Below are 16,999 nucleotides of genomic sequence, written 5' to 3'. Positions count from 1 at the left end.
TTAAAATCCACTTATAAACACCATAAACTAAACAAAAATGTGAAAAACTACTTTATTCTTATAATGCAGACTGAATAGCTTGCTAGATATTAGCAGGTGGCTACATAATTTTTCTGAGTTTGAGAGAAAGGATATACATTGTTGGCTGTGGTTTTAAAATATCAATTTGGTAGGGAAAATGCAGTTGAAAGGTGAAAATTAAAGACTGCTCTTTACATTTTGCATCCATTCTGAACAATTCATACATATAAAAGATACAATCGCACTTGGAGCTAATGTTTAGGTGAATATAGGGGTGCTATATAATATTTTGTGAGAAGAGAAAGTGATAGAAAATAAAAGCTATGATATTGGAAAAAATGCAGAAGGAGGCAAAAAGGGTATTTTTCAACTGTGTTGAAGATGGGCATGAGATGTAAGCTGTTCATGCTTACATGACTATATAGGTCTTGGAAATGGTTTTCAAGGAAAAATATTTGGTTCGATCAGTCTCTTCTCCAGGACAAAATCCTCACTCTCCTCTCTAAGTCAGCAGTTCTCAGAATGGTATAAAAGAGCTTACCACATGCTAAGCTTCTTAAGAACTGACCAGGTGGTCAGCAGAAAAAGTTCTAAAACTAGAAAGGAAGAGGCATCAAAGTCTTAAAATTTGTATGCAAACGTAAAAACTAACTTTCAAGCCAAAATGACATTCCCTGTCAGAAGTAACAAATACAAAAGTCTTAAATTTAGTGTACACGCGGCTAAGATATTTTTAGATAAGATATTACATGTCGTTCAGAGAATATTTTTTGTGTGCTTTTTCCCTAAAAAAGACATATTAAATTATTTTTCTCTCCTCAAGTCTTTTTTGTATAAATGTGAAATATAAGGTGTCCTGTAAGTTTGTTCATTCAGACTATACACTCTAGGGGTCCTTTCCACTTGCGTTGTTGGTGACAGTTTTATTTGAGGAGGGTCTGAGTTTGAAGAGGCTTGAGCAGTTCAGCTGCTTGGTGGGCTGCAAGGTTCTGGCGTAGGGCGAGTACCAGTCCCTTTCAAATACATCCTTAAGTTGCTTAATGATGCTTGTGTTGTTTCTCACATCTGCTTGGTTGATAACAAGACCTGTGCCAGCATTCTGGGTAAAATCATTCCCTACCCAGTCAAAATTTCCTGCAAAAGATAAAGGAAATGATAGTAAAGAGTTAAGATCCACCAGGGAATATTCTCCATTTAAAGAAATATAGAGCAGATTCTATTAAAAAAAAATACCCGGGAATAGTGACAGGGAGACTGAATTGTGTTGACAGCTCATAAAAAGATCCAAGAAGGCTTACATATGGCATATTAATATTTGCATATTATTTTGGCATTTTCTTCAGCTTTGCTCAATTTGAAACTCAAAACAGGAAATCTGATGTTCTTTTTTGGTAAATGTTTTTTCTTATTGACATTCACAAGGCACACTAAATACAGCAACATCTAAAATATACAGGAATACACTTAAAAATCCTGTGAACAATTACTACCTTCTCAAAAAGACAACATCTAATCCGTACGTACAAATGAGAGATTCTAATTATAATGCTCAGAAGTTTTCACATCAAAGAAAAAGCTGAAGCCAGAGAAGGAGAACCAGTTTTTAACTAAACACACAAAACACTCCTTTCTTGGGTGGTAAGTCATTCCCAGTTCCAGGATCAGGCTTCTCAGCCTAGGAATCAGGGCAGTTGCTGTGACAGCAGGCTCCCCAGAGTGACTGCTGGTATAGGTGGTATATTAGTTTGCTAGTTCTGCCATCACAAAGCACAACAGACTGGCAGCTTAAACAACAGAAATTTATTGTCTCACAGTTCTGGAGGCTAAAAGTCTAAGATCAAGATGTTGGCAGGTTGGTTCCTTCTGAGGGCTGTGAAAGCAGGCTCTGTGCCAGGCCTCTCTCCTTGGCTTATAGATGGTCATCTCCTCCTTGTGTCTCTTCACACCATCTCGCCTCTACACACATCTCTATGTCCAAATTTCCCCTTTTTATAAGGACAGCAATCAAATTGGATGAGAAACCAGCCTAATGACCTCACCTTAACTTGATTTCCCCTGTAAAGACCCTGTCTCCAAATAAGGTCATATTTAGAGGTACTGGGATTAGGACTTCAACATACTAATTTTGGGGGGCCTCCAATAGGTAGTAAGGCTGGGATCCACCCCAGAAGGGGATAATCATGTCTATGTGACTTGCATGTAGTCCATTTTCAAAGTGGGAGTAGATAAAAGGACTGGACTACTCAAAACTCCCAGATGAATCCTTTGTCTTTGGTATCCAATGGGGAGAGAGTTCCAGTAGGAGAGCAAAGGTACTCTCAGGAGGGTATAGCACCATTTATTTCTTTGCTTTTCTTTGTCTTCATTTATGCATATTTACTGAGTGTACAATGTCTACCAGGTACTATATTAGGGGACATGATATAAAACTTAAAATCACAGTTTCTGCCTTCCAGGAGTCCAGGAGGAAAACACAAAAAGTATAATACAAGTCATATGAGATAGTACAAGAGATGTAAGTATACTATGCCATGAGGGGAGGAGAAAGCAATTTCTAGCTCTGACTAGATGTGTCAGGAAGAGAGCATTTCACTGAATAATAAGAAAGACACAGAAACTTATCAATTAGGAAACTAATTCCACAGGGAATATAACATATTTATGGACAAAAAAGATCTGATGAGGATCTTAAAGTGTGAAGGGGAAGAGTCAGGAATGAGGTCGGGACATAAGGAACGTAGAGGGCAGAGGAACTATCAGTTAGTAAGTGCCTAATATGAGCAAAGCACTATGCTTTCTATTTGTATACATTATCTCATATGGTTGGTAAGATTTATGCTGACTTGACAGAAGAGGACTGTGAGGCTCAAAGAGGTGAATAAATTTGCCCAGCTTCACATGGTTAATCAATGGTCAACCCAGGTCTGCTAGACTCCATGAACTATCTTCAATACTATAAATGAAGAATCATTCTAATAAAAATTTACCCATGTCAAGACTGACAAAATTATCTAATAAATTACCACCATCCTCTTTGGTTCAGAGCTGGTTCCATAAGGGAACCGAAGGCTTTTAAGTATAGAGCTTGACTTTCCATTCCCTCAGTGGCTCCTCAGGCATCCTGCAGGAATATTTGCTGAAAGATGCTGAGATCATGGTCCCTGGGCATCCTTGACCCAACGCCCTGCAGTCACCTGTGGGAGAAGCTGTTGGGAGAAGGGACATCCATAGAGAAAGCTAATATCTGTTCCTTTATAGCTCTCATTCTTTGGCCCTCCTCTACTCTCTGGAGCCCCCCCCCCCCCGCACATATCAACTCCCTTTTCCATATGGCACTGCCTGGAATATTGGAAGGTGGTTCCCTTGCCCCTCATTTTACTCTTTAAGTTGATTCCTCTAAGTCAAATATTATCAGCATAGAGAAGGAACTCCTCTCTCTCTCTTTATATCTCACCCCAACCCACACAAACACTACAATGATGCTGTCAATGACTTCATGATAGACATAATTTTGACTGAATTTTATTGCTATAAATAGCAATAAAATTATAAATTAGCAAACTGCTTGCTAAATGGTTTGTAATACTGTGTTAGAGTCTCTGCACAGAGACTCCTTTTGCTGTTGCTGTGTTCCCGACCATGTGCTCTCAGACACGTGGCCATGCTCAGAGGCTCTGGCTTTGTGCAAATGCTCAGTGCCAGGTGAACACCAGCTTGAACCTCTAAACAGAGGATTTGTAGCTACTGCAGGTTGAGAGTTATTCTGGAAACTGCTGGTAGGCTGCACCTTCTATTCATTCCATAAACAGAAGACAGCACACTTTTCAAGGACTTCTTGATAAGACACTAAAATCTCATCTTATGATTAAGTGCAAGGCATTAGACCAAGGGCAGTAATTTTTTATGAGATATCATAACATTATCTCCTTCAATATTCACTGCAATCCTATGAGGTGACAATATTAACTTCACTGTATTGATAGGGAAATTAAGGCTCAGAAAGTTTAAGTAATTTGTCCAAGGTGGAAGTGAAAAAATCCCACAGTTGAGGTTCAAAGCCAGGTCTGACTCCGAAGCCCACACTTAAAGGTGTACTCGCTTTGTGCTAATTGTGCTCTTCACCCTAGACTTCATCAGCCCCCAGGGCTGGAGCATCGGGCCACACTGAGATCTCTGCTCCATTCATTTGCAGACCTCACTCTCTGAAGGAAACACATATCCTTTTGGGGAAGCATGGAGGGAGGGAATGATGATGGGAGAGAAGTGACAAGATTATGAAGTCTCATTCTGTGAAATTCAGCTTCTTTCCTTTGATACAATGGATGGAGCCAAGATCCTCCATCTTTATTGATTCTCAAAAGTTTTAATTAGTCTGTTCTCAGGAATCATAGCCCTAGACATCTTTCACAGGACTACAGGGCTTTCCTACACCAGAGTGGTTGTTTTCCTACCTTTATTTCCTGATGGCTGAGCTAAACCTCAAAATCATGTATATGCTTCAGTCATTTTTCAGTTGGGAAGCAGTTTTACCCAGCTCTTTTTGAGACTGCCATTTCAGCTTCTAGAATGCACATTTAGGCCCCAGAGGCCAGGAGAGCTGTAGTGCTACCCTCAGGAACACACTGTGAGGGTGTAGATGAACTCACTGGATATAATATATAAATAACCAAACCACCTTTCAGACAACTTTGCCAAGCTTGACTCAAATGTACTCAAATCAAAATTAGAGAGATGATACTGTCTGAGGATTCTTCTGTAAGTCTTGTGAACATTTAATGGAACTATATTTCCATGCAAGGTCTAGTGTGGATTTTTCTTTATTCCGCATTCTCAGCAGGTATCTGAGTGACTTCTTAAGAGATTTCCAGAATATGCTGATAATTATTTAAATTATCAATGAATTTTCCCTCTTTATGCTCTTTAAGTATTTTTATATTAGAACTATGCTTCACTCTAAGGAACTAATGTTTTGCTAAAATGCTATGTGTAAAATGTACTCATTTAAAAATGTATTATAATAAAGAACCCAGAAATAGACCCACATAAATATAGTCAACTGATCATGACAAAGGAGCAAAGGTGATACAATGGAGCAAAGACAGTCCTTTCAACAAACAATGCTAGAAGAACTAGGCACCTACATGCAAAAAAAAAAAAAAAGAAAGAAAGAAAGAAAGAAAAAGAATCTAAACACAGACCTTACACCCTTCACAAAATGTAACTCAAAATGTGATCGGACCTAAATGTAAAATGCACAACTACAAAACTCCTAGAAGATAACATAGGAGAAAACCTGGCTGACCTTGGTTTTGGTGATAACTTTTTAGATACAACACCAAAGGCATGATCCATGAAAGAAATAATTGATAAGTTGGACTTCATTAAAATTAAAAATTTCTGCTCTGTGAAAGAGAATGAAAGAGAATGCAAAGATAAACCACAGGCTGAGAGAAAATATTTGCAAAAGACATATCTGATAAAAGACTGTTATCCACAATATACAAAGAACTCTTAAAAAAATGAACAGTAAGAAAATTAAAAATCTGTTTAAAAAATGAGCCAAAGGCCTTAATAGACACCTCACCTAAGAAGATAGATGGCAAATACACATACGAAAAGATGCTCCACATCATATGTCAAAGGGAAATGAAAACTGAAACAATGAGATGTGTGTCATACACAGCTATTAGAATGGCCAAAATTCAGAACATTGGCAACACCAAATGTTGGTGAGGATGTGGAACAACAGGAACTCTCACTCATTGTTGGTGGGAATGTAAAATGGTACGTCCACTTTGGCAGACAATTTTGCAGTCTCTCATAAAGCTAAACTTACTCTTACCATATGATTCAGTAAACATGCTCCATGGTATTTACCCAGTGGAGTTGAAAACTTATGTCCACACAAAAATATGCACATGGATGTTTATAGCAGCTTTATTCATAATTGTCAAAACTTGGAGCAACCAAGATGCCCTTCAATAGGTGAATGGATAAAGTGTAAATTGATAAATAATATTCCAGACAATGGAATATTATTAAGCACTAAAATGAAATGAGCTATCGAGCCATGAAAAGACATGGAAGAACCTTAAATGCATATTACTAATTGAAAGAAGCCAATCGTAAAAGTCTACACACTATATAATTCCAACCATATATTTTGAAAAAGACAACACTGCAGAGTTAGTTAAAAAAGAAATCAGTGGTTGCCAGGGTAGGGGGAGGGATAAATAGTGGAGCACAGAGGATTTTTAGGGCAATGAAACTACTCTATGTGATACTACAATAGCAGATACATGTCTTTATACATTTGCCCAAATCCACAGAATGTACAACACAAAGAGAGAACCCTAATGTAAACAATGGACGTTGGGTGATAATCATGTGTCAATGTAAGTTCATCAGTTGTGACAAATGTACCACTCTGGTGAAGGATGTTGGTAATGCGGGAGGCTGTGCACATGTGGGGTTGGGGGATATATAGGAAATCCCTGTGCCTTCTGCAGTTTTGCTGTGAACTTAAAACTCTTTTTAAAAAAAAGTCTAGGGCCTCCCTGGTGGCGCAAGTGGTTGGGAGTCCGCCTGCCGATGCGGGGGATACGGGTTCGTGCCCCGGTCTGGGAAGGATCCCATATGCCGCGGAGCGGCTGGGCCCGTGAGCCATGGCCGCTGAGCCTGCGCGTCCGGAGCCTGCGCGTCCGGAGCCTGTGCTCCGCAGCGGGGGAGGCCACAACAGTGAGAGGCCCGCATACCGCAAAAAAAAAAAAAAAAAAAAAAAGTCTATTTAAAAAAATGCATTACAGGGAAAGAAGAAGGGAGAGAGTCAGGAATCAATATTTAGTAGGAATCTGGCAGAGAGATCAGTGAGAGTGTTGGGAGCTTCTCATATATTATCTCATTTAATCCTTATACCACCACCAAAGGATGGGTGCTGTTATCCCTATTTTAAAGATAAGGAAACAGAGTCTCCTCAGAGGCTCAGAGAGATTGTGTGACTTTACCATCTTCCAGCTTGTAAGTTTCAGTGCTTGAAATAAAAAAAAGGTTTGTCTGACTCCAATACACTTACTTAATTCATTATAAAGAACATTTGGATATAAGCACATGTCACTGCTGAATGTGCACATAACAACTTACTTTAAGTAAACCCTGCAGGTAAAATATTCAGACTTGAGTCCTTAAATCCCACTGTGCCCAAAACTTAATCCACTCCTATGTTTCCCATAATTGAAGCAAAAGTTCCCATTTTTGACTAAACAACTTTGAGTTTGCTTTTGCCACTTGTTTAAAAAGAAGCTCATTTCATTCTCTTCTCCATGCATTGATGAACATAAGAAAATCTAAATGATCACCTCTTGGGTCACTGAGAAGGACAACATGAATAAAATAATATTGTCATATTCTAGAACTGGAATGATACGCATTTTTAAAAATTTCAATTCCTTATTCTATTATTCTTATTATTCTACTAATAAGACACACAACTATTCGAAATGGGAAAAAACAGAACATCTCCACACTGAGAGAGGAGGTAGTAAGTGTTTAATTCATTTCATATCTTATGGCCCAATTTCCTTATTTCTAAATTGCAGGTGATTAAAGCTGCCTTCCCTATTGACAATGTTGCTAAGAGAATCAAATAAGATAAGGTGCTTTACAAAGTTAAAATGGCATGTTTTTACTCACTGAATTTGGAAAAAATAATGCAGATTACATATTCCTTCATCCCAGACACATTTTTCTTTTCTGCTTTGAGATTTCTACTTCATTTGTACAGTGTAATAACCATCCTGCTGTTTTGTGACCTAAGCACTTTCATTTTATAGATAAGAACTTCCACTCTGCCTGTGACAGTACCAGTAAAGGGGTTACTCTGGACTCAGGCACACCATGGGAAAGTAGAATAGATTTAATCCATTAGTAAGAAATATACCAATACATATTGTTTCTGTATCTGGAGCTTTATTGCCTTAATAAATAAGCTAACATGAATCTAGTATTATCTATGTGTTAGGAGCTTTAATTGTGCAAGGTGCTTTGTACATATTATCCCAATTAAACTTTACCCTAGGAAGTAGAAACTACTATTAACTCCATTTTACAGATGAGAGAACTGAGGTTTTTAGAGAGCTTAAGTAAATTGCCCAAAGTTAGATACTTTAAAAATAGCAGGGGTAGGATTATTGCACAGGTAGTGTTTGTTTGGGCATTGAATTTCAATGATGTCTGCCTCCCCATTACTCATGACAGGCTGGCTGTGGTACAGTGGGTAGGAAATGAGCACTGGGTTCATTTAAGTGCCAGGACTGGCCTTTCGTGAGCCATCCAACTCCTCATCCATAAAATGAGACAACTGGACCATGGAATTTCTACAAAACATTTACAAAGAGACATCACATATGGTCTTTTAGCATATGAACCAAACCACAGATGAGATGCTTGGTTAAGGAGCTCTTTGCCCTCACCCTCCTCTTTCCTGACCTCAAGGTCCCCCACTCACTGGCAGGGGCTTCCTCACCATGGGGTACAGAAGAGTACAGCTAGATCACCACTAACCTGCATGATCCCCTAAGGAGCCTTACAGCCCTGACACCTACCAATATAAGCTGCGCCATCCGTCACCATGTACTTGTTGCGATTTAATCTAGGGAAGGTGTGATTCTTTTGTTCTTTTGTAACACAAGCGTTCTCTCTTTCCAGATCAAAAAATTTCTGTAAGACAATAAATAAATAAATAAATAAAGCAGGTGAATATAGAGAACATTTTTGGTTTTGTTCAAACACAAAAGGGTTTCTTATTCAAGTATCAACAATAAACCTCATATTGAGTTATTAAAACCACAATCTTGTTACTTCATATAGATGAAGCTATTTTTGTTCTCAAATCCATATAGGCAACAAGAGAGAAAATTATCATGCTCACCTAGGTCTATAATTAACACTTTTAAACTATAAAATGAACATAAAATTCATTCTTTTGACAGGGAAAGGGCCAGAAGTTGTCTAATTCTTATTGTCTTATTCATCAGAGTGCGCTGGCATTTTAAGTATGCCTCAGGGTGCTTTCTGTCAAGCATGCCAATGAACTGAATTCTCACATGTGGCATATATTATAAGAAGCAGCAGGCCCATGTCAATGACTAGCTGAATTAATTGGGGATTTGAAAATGTCAAAAAAAGATTTTGCCAAAAGAACAAGTAGTTTCCATCAAAACACCTAGGTCTACAAGCTCTTTTAATAAGCAACTCAAAAAATCACAACTTCAAACCATAAATCCTGAATTTCAACTGTAATGTGAAAGCAGCATTCCAGTTCACCTGGAATGGGGATGGGGGAGCTAAGAGAGGTAGGTGACATCAGGAGTGGCTTCAGGAATCTGCTGAAATTGGCAAGTGCTCAGATGAGGCTTAAACTGTGACTGAGTTCACAGGAAGACACCATCAAAGGTGAAGACCTCAGGTCTCCTCCACATTGAAAAACGTGGAAAATTTTCAAAACTGCATGGAATATTTCCAGAATGTCTTACATCTGTAGAATCATGTGTGATTGAAGGAAAGAAGAGGCAGTGAGAAAAATAGGATGATACCTAGAAATGGAGATATCATTTATAGTTTTAAAACTGTAAGTGTTCAAATTTGGTTTGGGGAAATAATGAGAGTTGGTTTTTCCCTCCCCTCCAGGTTGAGAAAGGAGTGATAAACCAAGTGATCAATAAGGTCTCTTCCAGCCCTGAAAATTCTATTCTAATTTTTTTTTTTTTGTAGAACCCTTGAGATCAATGGTACACAGGCCGAAATCTACTACCTAAGAACTGTCTATTGTACATCCCAGAGGAATGTTCTCCCATTGCCATATTACCATGATTATAGGCAATGCAGACTGGATCACCTTATTTCCTCAGTTCCTATCTTCTGCAAAATCTGTGTCAAGTTTGATGGGTTCACATATAGCCTTTGTGGACTCTTCAGGTGGACTTAATAACCTGTGAATTCTCTTAAGTTGTGGTTTTATACTTGTGAGGTCACATGAATACTGATAACAGCCAGCAGTTATCTCGCTTGGACATTCTATCACCATACCTGTCTACACACTTGCTATTTCCTTTTGAGGAAGATATTATTGCAGAATCAAGACAAATTTGAAAAAGAATAAATTATACATCCTAATTTAAGTCAGTGATGGCATCACAGCTTGAGGCTTTACCGAGAACCCATTTCCTCTAGAAAGTTGAAGATGACCCTAAAGAGGGAAAAGAGCTTTTTCTGGGAGACTAAGACAATAGCAGAAATCATATTGTATTCACTGACATGCTATTAGACACCTAACGTGCTGTAGGTGACAGCAAAGATATTTCAAAAGTGACTTGTTAATTTATTTTTTATAAACCTCAGTTAACTAGGACAACTTGGTGAGTGCAGTCTCTTTCCACGAGCCTCCTCATGGATACAAACCCACAAAGCCAGGGGGAAGGTGCCTACTCCTCTAAGGACAGAGATTACCAGGCTATCTGCTTTATCAGTGCTCCCAGGCTCCTGAAGACATACTATATGCAAGATTCCAAATCCCACTCTTCTTGGAAAAGCTTTTCATCCATCTGTGGTCTAGATGTCGGGAGCATAAGCTTCCTTCTCCTCAAGGATTACCTTGATGCTTAGAAATGCATGGCCTGGCTTAAATGAAGATTGGAGTCTCTGTTTTATAAAATGTCCAACAGTGAACTATTAATGTTTGGTTTATTCGAGTAATATGACCATGAGTGTTTGAAAAAATGAAGCTGAGTAAATACTCTAGAGGTTAAAATGATGGATTCTACTTTCCTTGTAATTTCTTGTAAGTCTTAAATGAGAGCCCTTAATATTTCATGACACAGATTTCAACTGACAGTGCCTTAGTAGCAGGTGTGCTGTGGGGTTAGGAAACAGTGGGTGGGTGGAGACCACTGAATTGTTCTGAGGGGAAGTTGAGAGAAGAGATAGGAGCAAATGCATCATGTGTCATAGGCCTCAGGTATTCTCCTCTCTGCCTCTGCTTGTATTAAACATGTCTTTTTACTTTCTGTATTCTGATGCTTTGACATCTGGGCCCTTGCTGAGCACAGAGGGACTGTCCTCCAGAGAATGAAGGCTACAGGGATATTCACCACCTCTAGGCCTAGCTCATAAATGCCTCTTGTGCACTCCTCCACTCTCTCTTCTTCTGATTGGCTTTGGGATATTGAGGCTCAAAGCTATCTTGGAAGCCATGTGTCAAAGCTGACAGTGGAAACCTTGTCATCCTGGGTCCCTGAATGCTTCATGGAGCACAGCTTTATCACCTAGAAGAGGGCCTGGCACAGAGCAGAGTCAGATCTCAGTGTACATTTGTTGAATGACTGCAGCGGAGGTTGGGAGATGCTGAGACCTAAAGGATTAGTGGGCATTAGTCAGGTAATGCATGGAGGAAACTGTTGTAGGAGAGGAAAGCGCATGTACAAGGGCCCTGAGGGGAGGAAGAGGATGCTCCATGTGAGGACCAGAGGAGATTCAAAGGCGAGCTAGAGAGTTAGCACGTTTAGGGTAGTATGAATCCTCAACTTTGCCTCCCTCAACGTATGCAGACATGGATTAGGGTGCAGCCCAAGGGACCTGGAACAAGTACAGAAACCCAGGCTGGGGGTGTTTAGGGCTGGGGGAGTCTGTGCTGGTGCATGTTCCAATGCTCTGTTGGTCACAATCTCACAATTAAGAATAGCAGGTGAAGGAGGAAGTTCAAATAAAATGGAGAGGATGTAACTGAATGTGTATATAAAGAGGGTTAGGCTGTCACCAGGAAACTTGGGTTCTAGTTTTTGGGGATACGGTTATTTTGAAAAATTAGTTAACCTACCTTTTGAGGTATTTTTCACTATCGAAGGTTGTTGTCCTGGTTCTGACTAGAAGTTCATGTGTATGTGTGCGCTTACAGCTTTCACAGATGTATGAAGGAAATAAACTTTTAATTTAATAACTCAGTCAATATAATACTTACAACTTTCAAACTGCAGTTGGCTATTTCAGTGCAAATAGCTTTAAGAGATGAAATAAAGTTAAATGTGAGGGGGTCAGTTTCCTTCCAGAAGCTGATAAGGAGTCGAACTTTAACGCTTCGCAAAACTAACGCTTCTCTAATTTTCCCATCCAAGTCTGGCCAGTAAGTCCTGTAGAAATAATATCCATACAGATAAAATAAAGAAGGTTAGTTAGTTTGGGGAAATACATTTTCTAGACTATAGAGAATATTGATATTAACTTGATCATTACTTTTTTCTGTAATATAAATAACCTTGTAGGATATGTTGAAAAAATGCCAGTCTCCTGGGTTAGGACATTGAGAAATGGTGCTTCACTGGTCCTATCCAGCCTAAAATGAGGTCTCCTACCACCAGGCCCTCAGGCTGTGTGGGCAGAGGGCACAGACAGACTGACCACCACTACATGTCACCCTCACTACACCTCCAACTCTACCTGGGTCTCAGTTCATATGTGCAAGGAGAATCAACTTTCCAACAGAATTCCAGTTAGGATCCTTGAGCTCCCCTTTGTCCCCAAATGCTTCTCAAACCTCTCTTCTTTGTGTCACCCCCAATGAGATTTTGCTCTAGTTATCCTAGCTTTCCCACACTCTTATTTCCAAACTGTCTTTGTCTCTCCTTACCAAGACCCCCACTACTCTGGGGCCCTAGAATCCTCCATCAGGCTGTTTCCCCTCTAGGCTTAGCCTTTTCCCTGAATTCTTAACCTTTTACTTTGACTAAATCCCGACTCTTCCTTAAGGCCACAGCTTCTCTTAAAGTCCTGCTGTATATTTTCCACCAGATTGTGCTGTCTACTTGATTTAGGATGTGGGGCCAGTCACTGCTCCCCACCCCCTAAAACACAATGTTTCTTTCAGAACTGTAACTTAGTTCTCATGTTAAAAACAAACAAAAAATCCCAACAAACTTTCCCACATTAAAGACAAGTCTCAAATTGCTCTCTCTCTCTGTAGCCCTGTAATTTGTAGACTTTTTATTTTTTATTCATACAAATCTTCCCCTAATTCTGGACCAATTCATTATTTGGACTAATGATATATTATTCAAAATATATAAGTTTCATAATAATTGCACCTCCAAAGGTCTCCTCTTTATATCTGACCCCAGCTCCCTGTCCTTCAGGTTCCTCTACTCTCTTATTTGTACCTGCTCTTTCACCTGTGAGGGCCCCAGATCCAAGGTCCCTCTACTTTTTCCTGGTCCATCAGCTCCTCCTGATCTCCTTTCCCTGACAAGCCTAATATCAGTTCTGATCACCTGAAGGACAGTTGCCCCTCTCCCTTCCTTTAGCTCTTTGCAAAATCTAAATCCTAGGTCAGTGCTGTAATACCTTTGGTGTATTTCTATAGCTATAAAGCAGAGGACAACTGGAAAAAGTCATCTCAAGCTTGTGCAGACTGGAGAAAACACAGATGCATTCAGGGCTCTCAATACCATCTGTCAATCCCTATCCTTGCGTTGGGTCAGTTCTACCTCTTGTACCTTTTGTAATTATTCTAAATGTTGCCCCACTCTAGAGAAATTTGTTTTTTCCTTCATTCACAAAATTGGGGGTATTGGTCATGGTCCTCCTCAATGTTCTACCTTGATAGCGACACACATCCTTATCCCCTTCCCTCTAATTCAGAGGATAAGGCATCCCCCCTTCTCCCCAAGCTGTTCCCTTGGCCCCCTGCAACTGCATGTGATTAGTCATTCCTTCCCAAAAATACCTTCAACTTCTCCCTCTCTGGCTTCTTCATTTAAGAAAAAAACATAAATTTCTCCCATTCAGAGACCTCTCCTTTGACTCTGCATTGCTCTGTGGCTAGTGTACAATCTCTTTCCTCTTTGAACAAAACTTCTTGATAGTAGAATCTAGAACCTCTGACTCTGCTTCATCACCCCCCATTCACTTATCAGCCTACTGACCCCAGCCTCCAGCCCATGAATCTTCTGCAAATTTTCTCAGAGTCAGCAGTGATTATCTTAACTGCCAAATCTAATTGACATCATTCAATTCTTACTTTACTGTTAAACCAGGCTACATGTGGCTATGTTGATGTTCCCTTTTGTTGACCTGAAACAAACAGATTGCCAGATACTTTTCCAGCAAAGATGGGTTTATTTGGAATCAGCATAGAATTGCAATTCTGGATCTGCAATTATGGGCAAGACACATGCATGACAAGGGAGGGAGAACACTTTTACAGAGGGGAAAAGGAAGTTGGGAGGGCTATGGTAAACAAAGTGTCATGGCCTTTCATTGGCTGAGTCCTTGCCAGGAAAGAAGAGGAATCTGTCTTTTTCCTGTTAGGCTCTGCTATCCTAGCAGGGTGTGAGAACTTCTCCTTCTGGTCTCTCAACTCTATTTAATTGAGATTTCTGTTTATTAATTTTTTACCCTTTCTTTTTAAAATTGATTCCATTGGCTTCTTTTTCTTTTGCTAGCAATCATTTTTATTTTTTTATTTTATTTTATTTTTTTTATACAGTAGGTTCTTATTAGTTATCTATTTTATACCTATTAGTGTATACATGTCAATCCCAATCGCCCAATTCAGCACACCACCATCCCCACCCCACCACGGTTTTCCCCCCTTGGTGACCATACGTTTGTTCTCTACATCTGTGTCTCTATTTTTGCCCTGCAAACCGGTTTATCTGTACCATTTTTCTAGATTCCACATATATGCATTAATATATGACATTTGTTTTTCTCTTTCTGACTGACTTCACTCTGTATGACAGTCTCTAGGTCCATCCATGTCTCTACAAATGACCCAATTTCATTCCTTTTAATAATCCATTGTATATATGTACCACATCTTCTTGATCCATTCGTTTGTTGATGGGCATTTATGTTGCTTCCATGACCTGGCTATTGCAAATAGTGCTGCAATGAACATTGGGGTGCATGTGTCTTTTTGAATTATGGTTTTCTCTGGGTATATGCCCAGTAGTGAGATTGCTGAGTCATATGGTAATTCTATTTTTAGTTTTTTAAGGAACCTCCATACTGTTCTTCATAGTGGCTGTATCAATTTACATTCCCACCAACAGTGCAAGAGGGTTCCCTTTTCTTCATACTCTCGCCAGCATTTGTTGTTTGAGGATTTTCGGATGATGCCCATTCTAACTGGTGTGAGGTGATACCTCATTGTAGTTTTGATTTACATTTCTCTAATAATTAGTGATGTTGAGCAGCTTTTCATGTGCTTCTTGGCCATCTGTATGTCATCTTTGGAGAAATGTCTATTTAGGTCTTCTGCCCATTTTTGGATTGGGTTGTATGTTTTTTTAATATTGAGCTGCATGAGCTGTTTGTATATTTTGGAGATTAATCCTTTGTCCATTGACTTGTTTGCAAATATTTTCTCCCATTTTAAGGGTTGTCTTTTCATCTTGTTTATAGTTTCCTTTGCTGTGCAAAAGCATTTAATTTTCATTAGGTCCCATTTGTTTATTTTTATTTTTCTTTCCACTACTCTGGGAGGTGGGTCAAAAAAGATCTTGCTGTGATTTATGTCAAAAAGTGTTCTTCCTATGTTTTCCTCTAGATTCCATTGGCTTCTATGGCTCTATGGTTTGCTGGTCTGTCCCTTATCTCTTGGACTGTAGCAAATCATTCTTTGATTAAAACACAGTGGAGGCTCCTCAAGGTCACAAGACTCCCCAGTAGTCAGGCCCTCTTTCTCCTCGTCCTTGTCCTGTCTCCAGTTTGGTCTCTCATCACCTTATCTTGGGCTCTATGTTCCTGCACTGAACTTGTTATAGATCTTGGCATGGACCAGGCTATTTTTTTCCATTTGAAACTTTCCTCAAGCTCTCCTTTCTACCTGGATAACTACCTTTCTCACACTTTTTTCTAACTCATGCATATGTTTAAATGTAATTTGGGTAGCATTTCCTCTAATAAGCTTCTTCAAACCCTGAAACTGCCATAGAAGTCCTTTCATCAAGTATCTATAATATTCTGTACACATATGGATTGTTCTATCCACCCCACTATGCTATGAAAATCTATTCTGTGTCCATCTTCCCCTAATGGATAAAGTTCCTGGGACTACACACTGTGCACACTTTAATCACTCTTGCACAGTGCCCAATAAATATTTGTTGAATGAATACATAAATGAAATATGTTAATACCCCACAGACTAACAAGCCTACATTTAAAAAATCAAATCAATTTCATGTATAATGCTGTGTAAGTTTGAAGTATACAGCATGTTATATTGATAAATTTATATATTATAATATGATTGCCAATGTAGTGATGTTTATCACATTACATCATTATAGTACAATATTATTGTCTGTATTCATTATACTGTGCATTAGGTCTCTATGGTTCATTTACTACTCATTACAAGTTTGTACCCTTAAACACCATCACTCTCATCCACCCTTCCACCCACCCCACTGTTCCCAGGGCACCATCATTTTACCATTTTACCATTATTTTATAGGTTTAACTTTCTTAGACTCCACTTGTAAGTGATATCATTTAGTACTTGTCTTTCTCTCTCTGACTTATTTTGCTTATCATAATGTCCTCAAAGTCCATCCATGTTGTTGCAAATGGCAGTATATTCTCCTTTCTCATGACTGGATAATATTCCATTGTGTAAATGCACTACATCTTTTTAATCCATTCATTGATAAACATTTGGGTTGTTTCCATATCTTGGCTACCGTGAATAATGCTGTGATAAGCATGGGAGTGTATACGTCTCATCAAGATCCCATTTTCATTTCCTTTGAGTATATACCCAGAAGTGGAATTGTTGGATCATATGCTAGATCTATTTTTAAATTTTTTGAGGAACTTCCATATTGTTTTCCATACAGGTTGAACCAACTTACATTCCCAACAATAGTGTATAAAGGTTCCCTTTTCACCACATCCTTCCTAGCAACTGTTATATCTTGTCTTCGTC

At 39.0% G+C, this 16,999-nt stretch overlaps 1 protein-coding gene across 1 annotated transcript in view; it reads right to left on the bottom strand.

The window, feature by feature from the left end:
• Positions 1-907: 907 nt before the first annotated feature.
• The window catches only part of PLD5 (phospholipase D family member 5), a 473,171-nt gene continuing 457,079 nt past the window's right edge, over positions 908-16,999 (bottom strand). The window contains exons 8-10 of the mRNA XM_060088384.1: positions 12,032-12,200; positions 8,622-8,736; positions 908-1,155 (exon numbers count right to left, since the gene is read on the bottom strand). Coding sequence (XP_059944367.1) covers positions 908-1,155; positions 8,622-8,736; positions 12,032-12,200 — 532 coding nt within the window. The remainder of the gene's footprint in view (positions 1,156-8,621; positions 8,737-12,031; positions 12,201-16,999) is intronic.

Source organism: Mesoplodon densirostris, chromosome 2 (genome assembly GCF_025265405.1).
Source record: "Mesoplodon densirostris isolate mMesDen1 chromosome 2, mMesDen1 primary haplotype, whole genome shotgun sequence".
Taxonomy (NCBI): Eukaryota; Metazoa; Chordata; class Mammalia; order Artiodactyla; family Ziphiidae; genus Mesoplodon; species Mesoplodon densirostris.
This window is presented reverse-complemented; position numbering and strand designations above follow the sequence as displayed.